The sequence below is a fragment of the Eptatretus burgeri genome, chromosome 15 (assembly GCF_056783735.1).
Source record: "Eptatretus burgeri isolate ZD-2024b chromosome 15, Ebu_testis_v1, whole genome shotgun sequence".
Taxonomy (NCBI): Eukaryota; Metazoa; Chordata; class Myxini; order Myxiniformes; family Myxinidae; genus Eptatretus; species Eptatretus burgeri.
This window is the reverse complement of record NC_140975.1, coordinates 52,431,659-52,449,633: the sequence shown is the minus strand read 5'-3', so window position 1 is coordinate 52,449,633 and position 17,975 is coordinate 52,431,659. Positions and strand designations below refer to the sequence as shown.

The window sequence follows — 17,975 nt, the reverse complement described above, 5'->3', positions numbered from 1 at the left end:
CGTCCACGGTGGTGGAGGTAACAAAACCACCTCCTTGAAAAGAACCCAAAAACTTTTCTCCCAAGAATTAAGGAAGCAGAAACAGAATGAGTCAATCCCCCCTGAGAAAAAAAAAAAAAAAACGAACGAGAAAAATTCTGGAAAGGAATTTATGAAGATCAGAAAGAACACAACCAGGTGGCACAATGGATCCGAAACTTGGAAAAGAAAAGGCAGCATCTTGAGGAAATGTCCCAAATGATAATTGACAAAGAAAAAAAATTAGGAAACAAATTGCAAAAATGCCTCACTTCAAAATCCCTGGTCCACATGGTATTCCAAATTTCTGGCTCAAGCTACCAGATGCTCTCCCCAATCACTACACTCAAGCATTTAATGAACTTATCCAAGGGAAAAAGGGCGATGGTCGAATGGCTCACAGAAGGTAATGCTTTCCTCATCTCAAAATCTGATGAACCCCAACTGCCTCACAAATAGAGGCCAATGACATATCGACCACCAATTTACAAACTTTTAAGAAGAATCATCACAAAAATTATTTTCCACCACTGAACACAACAAAAGGTTGAGAGGCAGAAGGGATGCAAGAAAAAAATGCTACAGAATAAGAGACCACCTATTACTGAACAAGGCCAGACTCGACAACTACAGGTTGTGAAGCACCAAAGTGTCCACAGCCTGGTTAGATGAATCAAAAGTTTTGGATGGTAAAATGTATGCAAGTGTACAAGATCAATCTCCAAATAATCAAACTGATTGAGAAAACAATGGAGCTCAGGAATGTCACGTCGATCTATCTATAATTCCAGCAATCTCTGTGTGTCTGTCTGTCTGTCTGTCTGTCTGTCTGAATGTGTGTGCGTCTGCGACCACCGTTTATCGACAACCACTGGTCCGATCTAATTAAAACTTGCCAAGAATATTGCTGGGGACCTGAGAATGTGCCTTTTCAAGGTTTGATATTAATCGGACAAGTGGTTCCCAAGTTACGGCCATTTATTTATCAAGCAATGACAAGACACGGTGCTATGACGTTACTATTGACATCACTATTGACGTCACAATTAAAAAAAAAATTCACGTACGGGCACGCACGTATGGGCATGCGAGAGCGAAGGAACGGCCTGTGTGGTTGTTGTTTCTGGCACGTGGTTTGAAAGTTTTTTTTGCACGCATGGCCACGTACGTACGGGCACGCACATCTTGAATTGTCAAAATAAATGCACGTACAGGCACACGCACATACGGCCACGTACGTATGGGCCCACACAAGTATTACAATGCTCAAAAGGAAAGATTGAAATAGAGAGTGAAGGTACGTCACGGATCTTCCAGGGAGACAGATTTTCCCCCTCCAGTTTTGCTTGGCCCTGCATCCACTGAGGAAACTCAATAATGAATAAGGACATGGATACACCCCAACATCAGGGCAGGTCAGGTATGGGAGCACACGCCAGAGCAGCGCGTCGCTGCATCCACTTTCCGCCGGCACTTCAGGGGCCTCCGCCTGGCCATCCCCCAGGAAGATGCCTGGCTAATCCCAATCTCCTTGAGATACCGATCAACCTGCTGCAACTACGAGGCATTTCGTCAGCCCATTGGCCGCTTCCACTCACGAGGTTCCCCCCCTGAGATAATATGGTGAGTAGAATCAGCGTCAGGAAAAACGAGCCACATGTCCATACAGCCACAGATGACGCTCACGGACAATGCAGGTAACAAATCTCATTTGAGTCTCTCTCAGCAACCGCTCGTTGGACACAAAGTCTGACCAGAGGTAGCCAAGGCTTCTCCGAAGAGATGTTGTACCAAAGGAATTAAGTCTCCGTCTCAGATCGCTGGTCAGAGTCCAAGTCTCACATCCGTAAAGCAAGAATGGAAGCAACAAGGACCTGAATACTAGGACTGTCATCCTCCTGCACAGGTACTGACAGCGCCACACTCCATGATCCAGTGAATCCATGACTCCCCAGACCCAACCCAGATGTCTATTGACCTCTCACTCACAGCCAGCAGAGGCATGAATATCACTGCCAAGGTAAGTGAATCTCTCCACGACCTCAACATCCTCACCACAAATAAGTACAGAGAGGAGAGCAGCATTCAAGATGTCATTGAAAGCCTGGATCTTAGTTCTGACCCAGGAAACCCATAATCCCAGCAGTTCTGACACTTCATTCAGCACCTCGAGGGCCCCCAAAAGGATATCCACAGTCTCCGCAAAGATGACTGCATCAACTGCGAAATCAAAGGCAGAGATCTTGACATTTCCAAACGATGCACCGCAGCTTGATCTCTCCGACATCCTCTGTAGAATCCAGTCCATACAAGCACTGAAAGGTGTGGGGGGCAGTGCACACCCCTGAAGAACTACAGTAATAACTGGAAATAAGTGGGAGGTGGTACCACCACATTTCACAGCACTCTCAGTACCACAGCATAGTTCAGATATCAGATCGATCAGTTTTGGTGGCACCCCACGAAGACCAAGAATCCTCCAGAAGGCATCCTGAATCACTGAATCAAACGCTTTCCAGAGATCAACATAGGATGCAAGGAGCAGCCCCTGCCGAAACTCTCGTCTGCATTCGGTGAGGACACGAAGGTCAAGGATATGGTTAATCGTTGACCTCTTTGGTGACTGCTCTGGATGCTGGTGCTCAAGCAGATGGTGGTGAACCCTATCAAGAATTATCTGAGCGAAGACCTTGCCCGACACTGAGAGCAGCATCAACCCTTAGTAGTTGTTGCAGTCCTGGCGATCACCCTTCCCTTTATGGGGAGGATCAATGAGGCCTCTCTTACAGTCAGTTGGGATGATGCCTGTGTTCCAGGCAGAACTGCATGTAATGATACGAGTGCAGCATTTCCACCAGCCTGGAGAAGTTCAGCATGGATGCCACAGATCCCAGGAGTTTTACCCCATTTCAACTGGCTCACTGCAGCCTGTGTTTGCCACACATGAAGGTGGATCACAGTTGAATGGATCAGCCTGGTACAGCCGATCGAAGTAACCGGCTCAGTGGGCCTTCACTTCGTACTCCTCTATCAAGAGCACACCATCCTCCGCTCTTACTGTAGTACACCGAGGGACGGGCTTGGAATAACACAATGCATGAATTCCCCTGGAAGCAGGACGAGAATCACTTGAGCACAGGTGATGCTATACCCCCTCACAAATTCCTTGCACAAAGGCCTCCTTGTCCACCCTCAGCACACGTACAGTTTTACGCCTCAACTCCATGAACAGGTGAGCTCTGCCATAAAGCCTGGCTCAGCGACAAAAAATTCTTCTGTCCCTTGTCAATGGTATCCAGTGTCCCTTGAGAGACGAAATTCTTCTTCGCCCTTCAGTGAGTTCCAAGACATCCACCAGCAACATCAAGGACGGTGATCTTGAAGGCACTCCACAACTCTTTCGGATTCCCCAAAGCACCCAGACCCCCAAATCTCCACTCAGCCTGTTCGCAAACTCCTCAGCCTCCCTCTCACCCTTGAACTTGCCAACATCCAGCCGAGGCTGGGATGGTACCATTCTCCTGGATTTAAGGTGCAACTTAGGAGTTGCTACAACAAGCCTGTGGTCAGTATTGAGGAACTGAGCACTCCGGTAGACCCTGCAGTTCTGGATCATCCTCCAACGACCGTCAATGAGGACATGGTCATTCTCCTTTGCCACACCGCCAGCGTTGGAATACCAAGTCCAGCGATGAGCCTGTGGGTTCTGAAACCATGAACCAGCCACCCTAAGTCCATGACTTCTTGCAAAGTCAAGGAACTTTGTGCTCTTCTGGTTCACAGTTCCAGACCCATGGGGACCAACACGTCTCATATCCATCCCCATCAGTTCCAGACAATGCATTGAAATCCCCCAAGACTAGAAGAGTATCTCATCTGGGGCACTGATCAACCACAGACTCGTGCGTGGCAGAGAATGTGTCCTTCACTGTGAAATCACTTGCTTGTCGGAGCATAAACAGAGACCAGGGAAATGACACCCAAGGAGTGACAAATCCTTCGTCTCATAATATGCTCGTTGACCGGTGTTACCTTAATTATCATTGGCGTCAGCTTTTGGCACAGCTTCAGCAACTCCTTGGGTATGGTAACCATCAGAGCGACCGGACCAATAGTCAGTGTAGCCACCTGGCTGATCTCACCATTATCTGGTCTCCGAACCTCAGAGAGAGCTGCAATACCGATGTTCAAACACTTGAGCCCAGATGATAACAGGGACAAGACATTCGAGGTACTCACCATAAAGGACCGCCTCAGGTTAAACCAAGGAGACCACCGTCTGGCAAATGACACCTTAACACCACCCCGACACACACTACCACAATCTGACCTGGAAAGGTTACTCCATGGTTTTCTTCCCATCATCAAAGAGTGCGGGTCCTGAAGGCTTTGCCCCAATCTCATCATTCGGTGAGCTGCCCTGCGGGGGGCAGCTGCGCAGGAGGTACTCTCACAGAGTGGGTTTTCAATTTACTTTCGTTTTTCTTGTGTTTTACGGTGGCCGGAGTGCAAATCCTGCCACAACCTCCAGAAAAAAGTAACCTAACTGCAGGAGGACGTCCACAGACACAGTTGGACACCAGATGTGGATGGCCGTTGGCTCACAAGGAGCTCCTCTGCCCTTTGACAGGTTTTGTTTTAAATCCTGCTGGGTGTCCATATCCATACACCCTCCTCACCAAGAAACCTGGTGGGGGAGACGGTTTAGTTGCCGACTACCTGAGCATGAAACAGGTTCAGTGCAGGTTTACATGGTGCCTGTAGCAAGTCACACATCTAATCTGGCCTGACCTAACAATAAACAGAAAGCCCGAACATCCATTGGAAGAATGTCCAAATGAACAGGAAAGGTGACAACATCTACTGCACATGGATGATTTAAAGCTCTTCACACCGAATGAGAGAAATTTGCAGAACAACTAAAACTTGTAAAATGGTACTCCGGGGACATTGAAATGGAATTTGGACGAGATAAGTGCACATTCATAGCAAGTAAACTAACAAAAACGGACAATATAGATATTGACCTAAGAACAACAGCAGAGGAGCCAGAAAATGTAGCATCACACAAATACCTCGGAGTAGAAGAGAACCACCAAATATGTCACAAACAAATGCACAAAACTATTGTATTGCTAAACAATTCCGACATAGAACGACACTAATCCTGAAAACATACCTCTCCCCAAGAAACAAAATCAATGTTTATAAACCAACCGTACCACTGTTCCAATACAGTTGCAAAATAGTAAACTGGTCACAATCAGAAATCAACAAGCCGGATACCGAACCAAGGAAACTCCTCACTGTCCACAAAGTGTTCTCCAAAAACCAGTGTATCCAAATAATGTACCTGCTGAGACAAAATGAAGGTGGTGGCCTGATGGAGCTCAACCAAGTGTCCAGAACAATTACTATAGGATTGGCAGAGTGCATGAAAAGTTCACCAAACTCCCAAATCCAATTTGTGCATAAACACAAAGACAAGCCAGAAAAATGTTTATCTAACTTGCTTGCAAAAACATTTCAAAGATCAGGCATGAATAGAAGATGCCACAAATGAAATTGAAACAGGAAATAATACAGTCCTGATGGTTGAAAAGAAGCCAAAGTAAAATTATATTTAAAAATAGACAAATTTACTCCGAGAATTGGGACAATGACAAAAGAACAGCTCGACAGATTGGGGATAGACATAAAGACTCCTTGGAATGGCTAAGAAGATATCGGCTCAACTGGGATAGAGAACGAGTCATAATAAATGCCCAAGACCAAGGACACTATACCAATGGCTTTAAAAAGATGGCAGGATTTGGTCAATCAGACAAGGGCTGATTCTGCAAGGTAGAAACAAAAAGCACCAATAATCTTCTTTTGGGATGTAAAATACTCATGTCAGAACAGTTGTACACACAAAGGCACAATAACATATGCAGAGTAAGTCACTGACCCTTCTGCAAAACTTTAATACCCCAGTTTCAGAAAAATCATGGAAGTACGAACCACCGGTGATCGTTTAAAATGAGGACATAATGCTCATGTATGACCTGACCTTCCCATTAAGCGTGAACATATATGACCGGACATAATACTCAGATACCGAAAGGAAAGGATGGCATTGCTAATTGGGGTGTCAGTACCAAGCACTTTTGGTACGTAAATAACGTGAAAAATCAAGAAAATGACCAAGTACCAGGATCTGCAAAATGAAGACAAAATAACCTGGAAGCTGAAAAGCACCGACATTGTGCCAGTTATAATTGGAGCAACGGAAGTAATAAAGAAGAACCTCATTGAGTTATTAAAAACTATACCGGGGAATATTACAACAAACGAACTACAATTGGACGCTGTCCAGTGTTCGATGATGATCCTGAAAAGCACCATCAGAAGTAAAAGTTGAGAACGACTAAACTTTGCAACTTGGTCCTTGAAACGTGATCTTTCCCAAAATGGCGGTGCACACTTTGAGTCCTGGGGGGACTCTGTTGCGCTTTTTAAAACCCGCAAATAGTGATTACAACCAATGCCAGAATGTAGTCATACAATAACTTTGGGGACTTATGAGGCCAACCCTTTTATTTTAATAAAAAGGTTAAAAAAAACAAAAACCATTGTAGCAAATCTTGGGACATGCACTCTGGCTCCAAGGACAAATTACACAGTCCATCAAAGTTTGTCAATCCAGTAATACACACATACACTTCAGTTTGAAGGTCGAAGCACCTGCTCAAACAAACACATGCACCCCAGCCCACAGGGCCAGAATGCAAGGTCATACCACACCTCCATCAGCGAGGAAACCACTTCACACTTCACAGAGTGGATTCCCACCAGGACATGGGCTGGCATGTCATCCTATGATGGAATATATACAATAGCATCTCTTAACTGGAATAGTGAACGTGAAGCCTTTCAAACTGTTCTACCATGGTGTGGAGTAGGAGGAGAAATGGTGTAGGAGTAATCCTGAAGGAAGATTATGTCAAGAGGGTATTGGAGGTGAGGAGAGTGTCTGACCGAGTGATGAGGGTGAAGTTGGAAATTGAAGGGGTGATGATGAATGTCATCAGTGCATATGCCCCACATATGGAGTGTGAGATGGAGTATAAAGAAGATTTCTGGAGTGAGTTAGATGAAGTGGTGGAGAGTGTATCCAAGGATGAAAGAGTGGTGATTGGAGCGGATTTCAATGGAATGTTGGGGAAGGGAATAGAGATGATGAGGAGGTGATGGATAGGTACGTGTCAACGAGAGGAATGTGGAAGGGCAGATGGTGGTGGATTTTGCAAAAAGAATGGAAATGGCAATGGTAACTCCGTATCTTAAGAAGGAGGAGCACAGGGTGATGTACAAGAGTGGAGGAAAGTGCACACAGGTGGACTACGTCTTAAGCAGAAGATGCAACCTGAAAGAGATTAGAGACTGTAAGATGGTGGCAGGGGAGAGTGTCGCTCGACAGCATCGATTGGTGGTCTGTAGGATGACTTTGGAGGTGAGGTTGAGGAAGAGAGTGAGGGCTGAACCAAGGACCAGATGGTGGAAGCTGAAGGAGGAAGACTGTTGCATGAAATTCAGGGAGGTGAGACAGGCGTTGGATGGTGGGAAAGAGGTGTGGGATGACTGGGAAACTACAGCAGAAGTGGTGAGGGAGATAGCTAGGAAGGTACTTGGTGTGACATCTGGACAGAGGAAGGAAGATAAGGAGACTTGGTGGTGGAATGAGGAAGTACAGGAAAGTATAAGGAAGAAGGGGTTGGCAAAAAAGAAGTGGGATAGTCAGAGAGATGAAGAAAGTCGGCAGGAGTACAAGGAGTGGCGGCGAAAAGCAAAAAGAGAGGTGGCTAAGGCCAAGGAAAAGGCATATGACGAGCTGTATGAGAAGTTGGATACAAAAGAAGGGGAAAAGGATTTATACCGATTGGCAAGACAGAGGGACCGAGCTGGGAAGGATGTGCTGCAGGTTAGGGTGATAAAGGACGTAAATGGGAATGTGCTGAGGAGCAAGGAGAGTGTGTTGAGAAGGTGGATGGAGTACTTTGAGGAGCTGATGAATGAAGAAAATGAGAGAGAGAAGGTTGGAAGAGGTGGAGATAGTGAATCAGGAAGTGGGGTGGATCAGTAAGGATGAAGTGAGGACTGCTATGAAGAGGATGAAGAGTGGAAAGGCGGTTGGCCCAGATGGTATACCAGTGGAGGCATGGAAGTGCTTAGGAGAGATGGCAGTGGGGTTGTTAACCAGATTGTTTAATAAAGTCTTGGAAAGTGAGAGGATGCCGGAGGAGTGGAGATTAAGTGTACTGGTTCCGATTTTCAAGAATAAGGGTGATGTGCAGAGCTGTGGAAATTACAGAGGGATAAAGTTGTTAAGCCACACCATGAAGTTGTGGGAAAGAGTAGTGGAAGCTCGGTTGAGAGGAGAGGTGACGATCTGTGAGCAGCAATATGGGTTTATGCCAGGAAAGAGCATCACTGATGCGATGTTTGCTTTGAGAATGTTGATGGAGAAGTATAGGGAAGGCCAGAAGGAGCTACATTGTGTGTTTGTGGATTTAGAGAAAGCTTATGATAGGGTGCCAAGAGAGAAGTTGTGGCATTGTATGAGGAAGTCGGGAGTGGTGGAGACGTACGTGAGGATCGTGCAGGATATGTATGAGGACAGTGTGACAGCGGTGATGTGTGTGGTGGGAATGACGGAGCGGTTTACGGTAAAGGTGGGATTGCATCAAGGATCGACTCTGAGCCCTTTCCTGTTTGCAATGGTGATGGACAGGTTGACGGATGAGATCAGACAGGAGTCTCCATGGACTATGATGTTCGCGGATGACATCATGATCTGTAGTGAGAGTAGGCAGCAGGCTGAGGCGAGCCTCGAGAGGTGGAGGTACGCACTGGAGAGAAGGGGAATGAAAGTGAGGAGGAGTAAGACGGAGAGGAAGGGAGGGTGGTGGTGTTGTGCGGTTGCAAGGAGTTGAGGTGGTGAAGGTGGATGGGTTTAAATACTTAGGATCAACTGTCCAAACTAATGGAGAGTGTGGGAGAGAAATGAAAAAGAGAGTGCAGGCAGGATGGATTGGGTGGAGAAGAGTTGCAGGAGTGATTTGTGACAGAACGGTAGCTGCAAGAGTGAAGGGGAAAGTATATAAGGCGGTAGTGAGACCAGCTATGTTGTATGGTTTGGAGGCGGTGGCGCTAACAAAAAGACAGGAAGCGGAGCTGGAGGTGGCAGAGTTAAAGATGCTGCGATTCTCGTTGGGAGGCACAAGGACGGACAGAATTAGAAACAAGTATATTAGAGGGACAGCGCAGGTAGGACGGTTTGGAGACAAAGTGAGAGAGGCGAGATTGAGATGGTTTGGACATGTGCACAGGAGGGATGCGGGGTATATCGGGAGAAGGATGTTGAAGATGGAGCCGCCAGGCAGGAGGAGAAGAGGAAGGCCAAAGAAGAGGTTCATGGATACGGTGAGGGCGGACATGCGGGTGGTTGGTGTGACAATGGAAGATGTGGAGGACAGAGTGAAATGGAGACGGATGATCCGCTGTGGCGACCCCTAACGGGGGGGGGGGGGGAAGAAGAAGAAAGAAGAAAGAAGAAAGAAGAAAGAAGAAAGAAGAAAGAAGAAAGAAGAAAGAAGAAAGAAGAAACAAGAAAGAAGAAGAAAGAAGAAGAAGGAACAAGAAGGAAGAAGAAGGAAGAAGAAGGAAGAAGAAGGAAGAAGAAGGAAGAAGAAGGAAGAAGAAGGAAGAAGAAGGAAGAAGAAGGAAGAAGAAAGAAGAAGAAAGAAGAAGAAAGAAGAAGAAGAAGGAAGAAGAAGGAAGAAGAAGGAAGAAGAAAGAAGAAGAAAGAAGAAGAAGGAAGAAGAAAGAAGAAGAAGAAGAAGAAGAAGAAGAAGAAGAAGTGAAACCTTGTGCCACAACAGAACTTTCTGCAAGTGTCCTCACTGCCAAAAAATTTATTTTTTGAAAATATTTTCTTTACAAGAAAATTATTTTTAGTCATGCTACCAACAGTTTGCCTTCAATACATCCACCCTGTTTTGGTACCAATTACACATTTACTGGATGGATGTGCCTGTAATTTCCTTATCATCAAGAACAACCCTCGTCTTTAAAAATAAAACTGATTTTAAAACAATGAAAGACTATTTTACTTGCCCCCAGCATATCACAGGCCACAAAACAAAACTTGAAAGAATGCATGATTCCTAATTACTTCCTGGACCACAATTCTGCAAACTAGTTTTACAAGTTAAATAATTCGGGCATTGTTCCAGAAGTACAAAACATTTTGTGAAAACGTTAATGAAACAAGTCTGAAGACGACGATGGTTCACGAGCGGTATTTGACAATGTATATTGTTTCAGAAGTCAAGGATGAGACAATGTGATAATGTTTGACCAAGTTATAAAAATGATCAACATGATGTGGTACGAGTGAGAGGTTATTAGCTGCAAAATGTCGAAAACCCGGTTTCGTTCAACAACTTTGAAAATTTGACCTTTGTGGCCTTTAAAGGTCAAAGGTCAAGGATTATGACCTTTGGTGCAAAACTTCCTCTGGAACATTCTAGGAACAATATGACATCATATAGTCTATATGGCATTTCGCACTCCTCGCATTATCCATACTTTGATGGAATCAGCGTAAAAACAAACTTGAAGGGGGCGCCACGGGCAAGGTGTTCGAGATGGAGCAAAATGGTTTCAAGACTTGAGGTGGGGAATGACCTCAAGATTATGCATAAAAAATATTGTCATCCGAGCTCTCAAAGTTTGGGCGGTCGTCTGATTTTTATGTCAAAATTCGCAATTTTCTAAGTTTCTGACCTTGTGACGAAAATGAAAAATCGGACAATGTCAAGTTTTAGATAATTCATTTTGCTATTCAAATACCGAAGAACCCATTACATTCAGTCAATTCCCTGGGAGAAGATAGATTTTTAATCTGACTACCCCCTAAAAATGGCTATTTTTTGGGCGTGGCTCTGCCCACAATGGGCGTAGCATGCCCTCATCCAGGAAAACACAACTAGACATTGATATCGAAAACATAACCAATTTTCATCAAGATCGGATCAAAGTCCACGGAGTTATGCTCTGGACACACAGACATAACGAATATAGCGGTCATTCTGGCTGGTGCTCGTGAACCAATAAGAGAGAAGAGAAAAAGATACAGCATCAGAAAGAACAGATGAGAACAGGTTTGTGTAAAGGAGAAAAAAACGGTCAACAAGCTATAAACACCGAGAAGTATTAGCTCGAGTGCTTTTTGTAAATTCAGTGGCAAAACTCAACAAGGGTTTCATTATGTGATGTCAATTTATTCAGCATCGGTGCTCATCTGTCACTTTATTTCCATCCTGGTCAACGTGTTCCAGCAAGCCATGGATGGAGGCACGGCCAGCCCAAGATCAAATTATGCCCCAGACAAGGGGCGTCTTCGGTGCTTCCACTCCATTTGTTCTACTTTTGAATGCCTTATGAGGAGGGGGGGTAGTGAGGGCAGTCAATAGTGAGGGGTTAGCGAGTGCACGCACTGGTGAGGGTGCAGCAATAGAGATAGGTAGCAATGAGGCCAGGGAGACAGATTTTGTTGGTGATGAAACTATTAAATATGTAGATTTTCATTCTGTAGGAAGGATCGTAGTCATAGAGTTCTGTGCAGTTTCAAAGGAGCAGGAGTTCGGGACATTGGAGGAAGGTTAAATGGCATCATATCGGGTTATGGCAGGAAGATGATGGTTGTGGTACACCGATGCTCAGAGCAAATTATGTAGGGAAAGTTTACGTGGAGGATTTAAACAAAGGAACTGTATAGGATATGGGGTAAGCAGCTGAAAGCATATGGTTGTAAAGTAACGTTTTCTGGTATTCACCCAAGATTAGGAAATGGAAAATAAATAATGAGCAATGATAGATGCCACCCTTTGGCTGGAAGAATGGTGTCGGGAGGAAGGTTTTGCATTTAGGAAGCAGTGGGAGATGAAAAAAAACAAAAAGGAGACAAATGTGACCTGGTGGACAGGTCGGGTATGTGACAATAACGAATTGATGACATTTTGGTGAAAATTCGGTTTCGGATTCGGCCCATCAGTGGGATACAAAATGTAAACGGTTCAGCCTGGCAGAGGTATTTCCTCCACCAAGTGCCGTTCTAGTTTCATTTTCAACATCCTGGTCCTGGTGATATCCCTGAGCTTGCCTCACTTTTCTCATTCCCATTCCCCCAATGAAATCAAATTGTTGAGTTGACAGATTTATATAATCTGGTGTTAATGTTGCGCAGAATGATGGGCTGAATGGCCTCCTCCTGTGTTAAATTTCCTTGTTATAGCTCTGTGGCAGGCATACTCAGAGCCTGGCAACAAGTGCCCCGCCCCCAGAACCCGGTACCCCCCACCAGAGTCCACCCCCCCCCAAGCTCGGTGCATCAAGGCAGTTGCCTGGGTCACCCGTCCCTAACTCCAGTGCTGGTTGGAGGGACATCAGGATGCCCACATGGGATCAACTACATCTTAATACGAGCCCGATTGTCCTTTTTAAACATGATGCTTGATGGACTGCAACAAGGTCAAAAATGTGCCCACGGGTTTTTAAAAAAAACTTGTTGTTACCCATTCCGTGTGCTGCATTTGACAATACAATCCACTTTGTCTCTCATTAGGTGTGAATATTGAACTATGGATTCATGGAATTTTTTGTGTTCATTTGAGCTTCTGCTGCTGTTACAGTTTATAAATAAATCTCACTCTTTGTCAGTACTTGTAAAATGTATATTTATCTTTACTTTTGCAAAATAATCCATCTGTCTTGTTGGTTTTTATATTAGAAGTAAAATTCGTGTCAATTCTGCCATCACCTGAGACTCAAAGAAATCCACCTTGTAGTTGTGAAGACTCAAAGAAAGCCACCTTGTAGTTGTGAAGACTCAAAGAAATCCACCTCATAGTTGTGAAGACTCAAAGAAAGCCACCATGTAATTGTAAAGACTCAAAGAAATCCACCTTGTAGTTGTGAAGACTCAAAGAAATCCACCTTGTAGTTGTGAAGACTCAAAGAAATCCACCTTGTAGTTGTGAAGACTCAAAGAAATCCACTTCATAGTTGTGAAGACTCAAAGAAATCCACCTTATAGTTGTGAAGACTCAAAGAAATCCACCTTGTAGTTGTGAAGACTCAAAGAAATCCACCTTGTATTTGTGAAGACTCAAAGAAATCCACCTTGTATTTGTGAAGACTCAAAGAAATCCACCTCATAGTTGTGAAGACTCAAAGAAATCCACCTTGTAGTTGTGAAGACTCAAAGAAAACCACCTTGTAGTTGTGAAGACTCAAAGAAATCCACCTTGTAGTTGTGAAGACTCAAAGAAATCCACCTTGTAGTTGTGAAGACTCAATTAAAACCACCTTGTATTTGTGAAGACTCAAAGAAATCCACCTTGTATTTGTGAAGACTCAAAGAAATCCACCTCATAGTTGTGAAGACTCAAAGAAATCCACCTTGTAGTTGTGAAGACTCAAAGAAAACCACCTTGTAGTTGTGAAGACTCAAAGAAATCCACCTTGTAGTTGTGAAGACTCAAAGAAATCCACCTTGTAGTTGTGAAGACTCAAAGAAATCCACCTTGTAGTTGTGAAGACTCAAAGAAATCCACCTTGTAGTTGTGAAGACTCAAAGACATCCACCTTGTAGTTGTGAAAACTCCAAGAAATTCACCGTGTATTTGTGAAGACTCAAAGAAATCAACCATGTAATTGTGAAGACTCTAAGAAATACACCTTGTAGTTGTGAAGACTCAAAGAAATCCACCTTGTAGTTGTGAAGACTCAAAGAAATCCACCTTGTAGTTGTGAAGACTCAAAGAAATCCACCTTGTAGTTGTGAAGACTCAAAGAAATCCACCTTGTAGTTGTGAAGACTCAAAGAAATCCACCTTGTAGTTGTGAAGACTCAAAGACATCCACCTTGTAGTTGTGAAAACTCCAAGAAATTCACCGTGTATTTGTGAAGACTCAAAGAAATCAACCATGTAATTGTGAAAACTCAAAGAAATCCACTGTGTATTAGTGAAGACTCAAAGAAAGCCACCTTGTAGTTGTGAAGACTCAAAGAAAGCCACCATGTATTTGTGAAAACTCAATGAAAACCACCTTGTAGTTGTGAAGACTCAAAGAAATCCACCATGTATTTGTGAAGACTCAACGAAAACCAACTTCTAATTGTGAAGACTCTAAGAAATCCACCATGTATTTGTGAATACTCAACGAAAACCACCTTGTAATTGTGAAGACTCAACGAAAACCACCTTGTAATTGTGAAGACTCAATTAAAACCACCTTGTAATTGTGAAAACTCAAAGAAATCCACCATGTATTTGTGAAGACTCAAAGAAATCCACCATATATTTGTGAACTCAAAGAAATCCACCATGTATTTGTGAAGACTCAAAGAAATCCACCATATATTTGTGAAGACTCAAAGAAATCCACCATGTATTTGTGAAGACAAAGAAATCCACCATATATTTGTGAAGACTCAACGAAAACCACCTTGAAGTTGTGAAGACTCAAAGAAATCCACCTTGTAGTTGTGAAGACTCAAAGAAATCCACCTTGTAGTTGTGAAGACTCAAAGAAATCCACCTTGTAGTTGTGAAGACTCAAAGAAATCCACCTTGTCGTTGTGAAGACTCAAAGAAATTCACCTTGTAGTTGTGAAGACTCAAAGAAATTCACCTTGTAGTTGTGAAGACTCAAAGAAATCCACCTTGTAGTTGTGAAGACTCAAAGACATCCACCTTGTAGTTGTGAAAACTCCAAGAAATCCACCGTGTATTTGTGAAGACTCAAAGAAATTAACCATGTAATTGTGAAGACTCTAAGAAATCCACCTTGAAGTTGTGAAGACTCAAAGAAAGCCACCATGTAATTGTGAAAACTCAAAGAAATCCACCGTGTATTTGTGAAAACTCAAAGAAAGCCACCTTGTAATTGTGAAGACTCTAAGAAATCCACCATGTAATTGTGAAGACTCAACGAAAACCACCTTGTAATTGTGAAGACTCAACGAAAACCACCTTGTAATTGTGAAGACTCAATTAAAACCACCTTTTAATTGTGAAAACTCAAAGAAATCCACCATGTAATTGTGAAGACTCTAAGAAATCCACCATGTATTTGTGAAGACTCAAAGAAATCTACCATATATTTGTGAACTCAAAGAAATCCACCATGTAATTGTGAAGACTCTAAGAAATCCACCATGTATTTGTGAAGTCATGAATGTTTTTGGGTGAGGGTGCCGACAGAGATGAGGTGATAAGGTGTTAAGGAAAAGCAGTGGTGGGTCTTTTTTGGCACCCCAACCTGAGCAAAGCGAGAATCCCAGGTAAATCTGCCTCTAGACTATGCTCCCCTTCCATCCCTTTCCTCTCTTCAGATGGCATCACAGCCGACTCCACTCGTGAGAAGGCCGAATGCCTCAATTCTGTGTTTGCTTCCAATTCTTGTGTCCTCAACCCCTCAATCTCGGTACTCATCCTTCCATGTCATATCCAACTTCTCCTGGACTCTGTGTCCTTTGCACCTGAAACGGTTCTTTCAACAGTCAACTCTGACTCTGATACATGACCACACGAGTATCCTAAAAACCTGCTCTGCTGCTCTTTCCCAGTCTCTCTCTGCCTTTTTCACCCTATCATTTTTGCTCGGTCATCTTCCGTCTGCTTCGAAAACAACCAATATCACTGCATTACATAAACTAGCAAGTTCATGCCACATGATACCCCACACAGTGTTCAATTATATACAAGCGGGCCTTGTCATTTGCGGGGGTTACATTCTTGAAAACCCCCGTAAACTGCAAATGCACAAAAAAAAACTGCAAAATGATCTTTTCTCCCCTCGTTAACTCCACCCAAATCCCTCCTCCTTCCAATTCTCCAGTGTTCCCTCCTTGGAGTTTCTGTATCAATATTGTCCACCACATGCATCATCTGTGTCCAACTTGTCCATCCCATGCCTGAGTGCCTTGCATCCCGTTTTTGTCTGTTACTTCCTGATCCATTCAGGGTACTTGCTCTTCCACGAGTCTCAGCTATGTATACAAAAAAACCCCAAAAATCCCATGTAAAATGTTGACATGTGAATTAAATCTCCGAGGAATTAATGTTAAAATACATAGATCTCTGACTATCCTTGTCCGATATGTGACATGTGTACAACCTTCAGCATAAACTTTGGAACACTGTAAAAAAAAAAAAAAAATTGTGCGAGGTGGAATTCTAACGTACCATGACAAAGTCATCGCGGTTATGACATCACGGAAACAAACCTTAGTTTTACATCTTCTGTGATGTTATCTCACAATATTGTGGCATTGCCAGTGAGCCATACCTCAAAGTCATTTGCTTTGTTGAAATGGATGCACAAGGTGCGGAAGAGCTCTGAGGTGCGTGTGACGGTGAGGTCTTGAGATCGCATCGCTCCATCACCAAGTGCCTGCCGAGCAAATTTCTCCATCTGGATGTAGTAGAACTCCCGGAAGTTGCTGAACCACTTGATGAGCTGTGAGGTGATGCAGCGGTTAAACTGCTCAACCGGTAAAAGAGAACAAGGTAGGGAAACATATATTTATATTCACAGGATATTTTGTTTCCAGCAACAACAGTGTGTGTTCACGGTGCATTCAGGTAAAATAGATCCAATCAAGACTTTATTAAAAGTTTGCTCAGGATGCTTCCATCCATCCATTGGTACCATACTCTGTAGAGCGTTGGTGCTGCCTAAGCAGTATCCTTGGCTATTGGGCACAATCCTGGACAGGTCACCACTCCGAAACAGTATACCAGCATGCTGGCACTCATTTTGCCAACCTCAGATGGTGTAATGACAGGCAGAGTCAACCCCACCTGGTATTAATTCAACAGCCAAGCAGGATATGAACTCAGGATCCTTGGATCCCTAAACAACCATCCATCCATCCTTTAGGACCACACTCTGTGCAGAGCATTGGTGCTGCCTAAGCAGTATCCTTGGCTATTGGGCACAATCCTGGACAGGTCGCCACTCCGACATAAGATACCAGCAAGCTGGCTCTCATTTTGCCAACCTCAGAAGGATGACAGGCAGAGTCAACCCCACCTGGTATTAATTCAACAGCTGAGTGGGATTTGAACTCAGGATCTTCAGATCCCAAGGCCATCACCCTAACCATTAAGCCAACACCAGGCATGGGATGCTTCCATCGAGTCGAAATGCCCATCACCATCGGAACATGAGCTCATTTTAAACACGATGCAGGTCAGAGATGCGAACACTTTCGAGACAGAGTGGTACACTTCAGCCAAGGGAATCCAAACCCAGACGTTAACCAAAAGAACTTGAGGATTTCAGACACATTTTGAAATAACCGGTTGGTGTAATTGCTGCACTGATTTTGCCATTTTGATGATTCTCCTTCAAAGTACAGACACACGGCTGCTTCGGGCACACTCCAAGCATTCCCTTATTTCCCATCTGTTCGATGTGCGCAGTTTAAATTACTGTATGCTGCACACAAAAGCCTGTCTGCTGGCATGTCATTTATTATGCCAACCGAGGTCACCTTTCAGGATGTCTTTGATTTAACACATTCCTTGTGGATTTCTTGTGCCTGTACTTATCAGCAAGGACCGCTAGATTTTCCCTGAATTCATAGCTATTAGGTGGCGGCTGAAGACACCAACCTACGTGAATGAAGTTGAAGTTCTCATTCACGTCTGATTTATAAAACCATGAACAATGATACCTGTATTTTCCATCTGCCATACGATCAAGGCAATTTTGCACACCAAGAACGTAGAGCATCGTCGGGGTTTTAACGTCTCGAAACACTTTCCTCTGATCAAGGTTTGGAGAAGGTAACTTCCATTGGGTGGACTGTGTTACGATAGCCCATAAAAGACTTTGTG

The 17,975-nt window shown here is 43.9% G+C and overlaps 1 protein-coding gene across 4 annotated transcripts in view; it reads right to left on the bottom strand.

The window, feature by feature from the left end:
* The window catches only part of LOC147012162 (prospero homeobox protein 1-like), a 96,959-nt gene that overhangs the window by 21,837 nt on the left and 57,147 nt on the right, over positions 1-17,975 (bottom strand). For all 4 annotated transcript variants that reach the window (XM_085855912.1, XM_085855913.1, XM_085855914.1 and 1 more), the window contains exon 4: positions 16,420-16,614. In XM_085855912.1, coding sequence (XP_085712038.1) covers positions 16,420-16,614 — 195 coding nt within the window. The remainder of the gene's footprint in view (positions 1-16,419; positions 16,615-17,975) is intronic.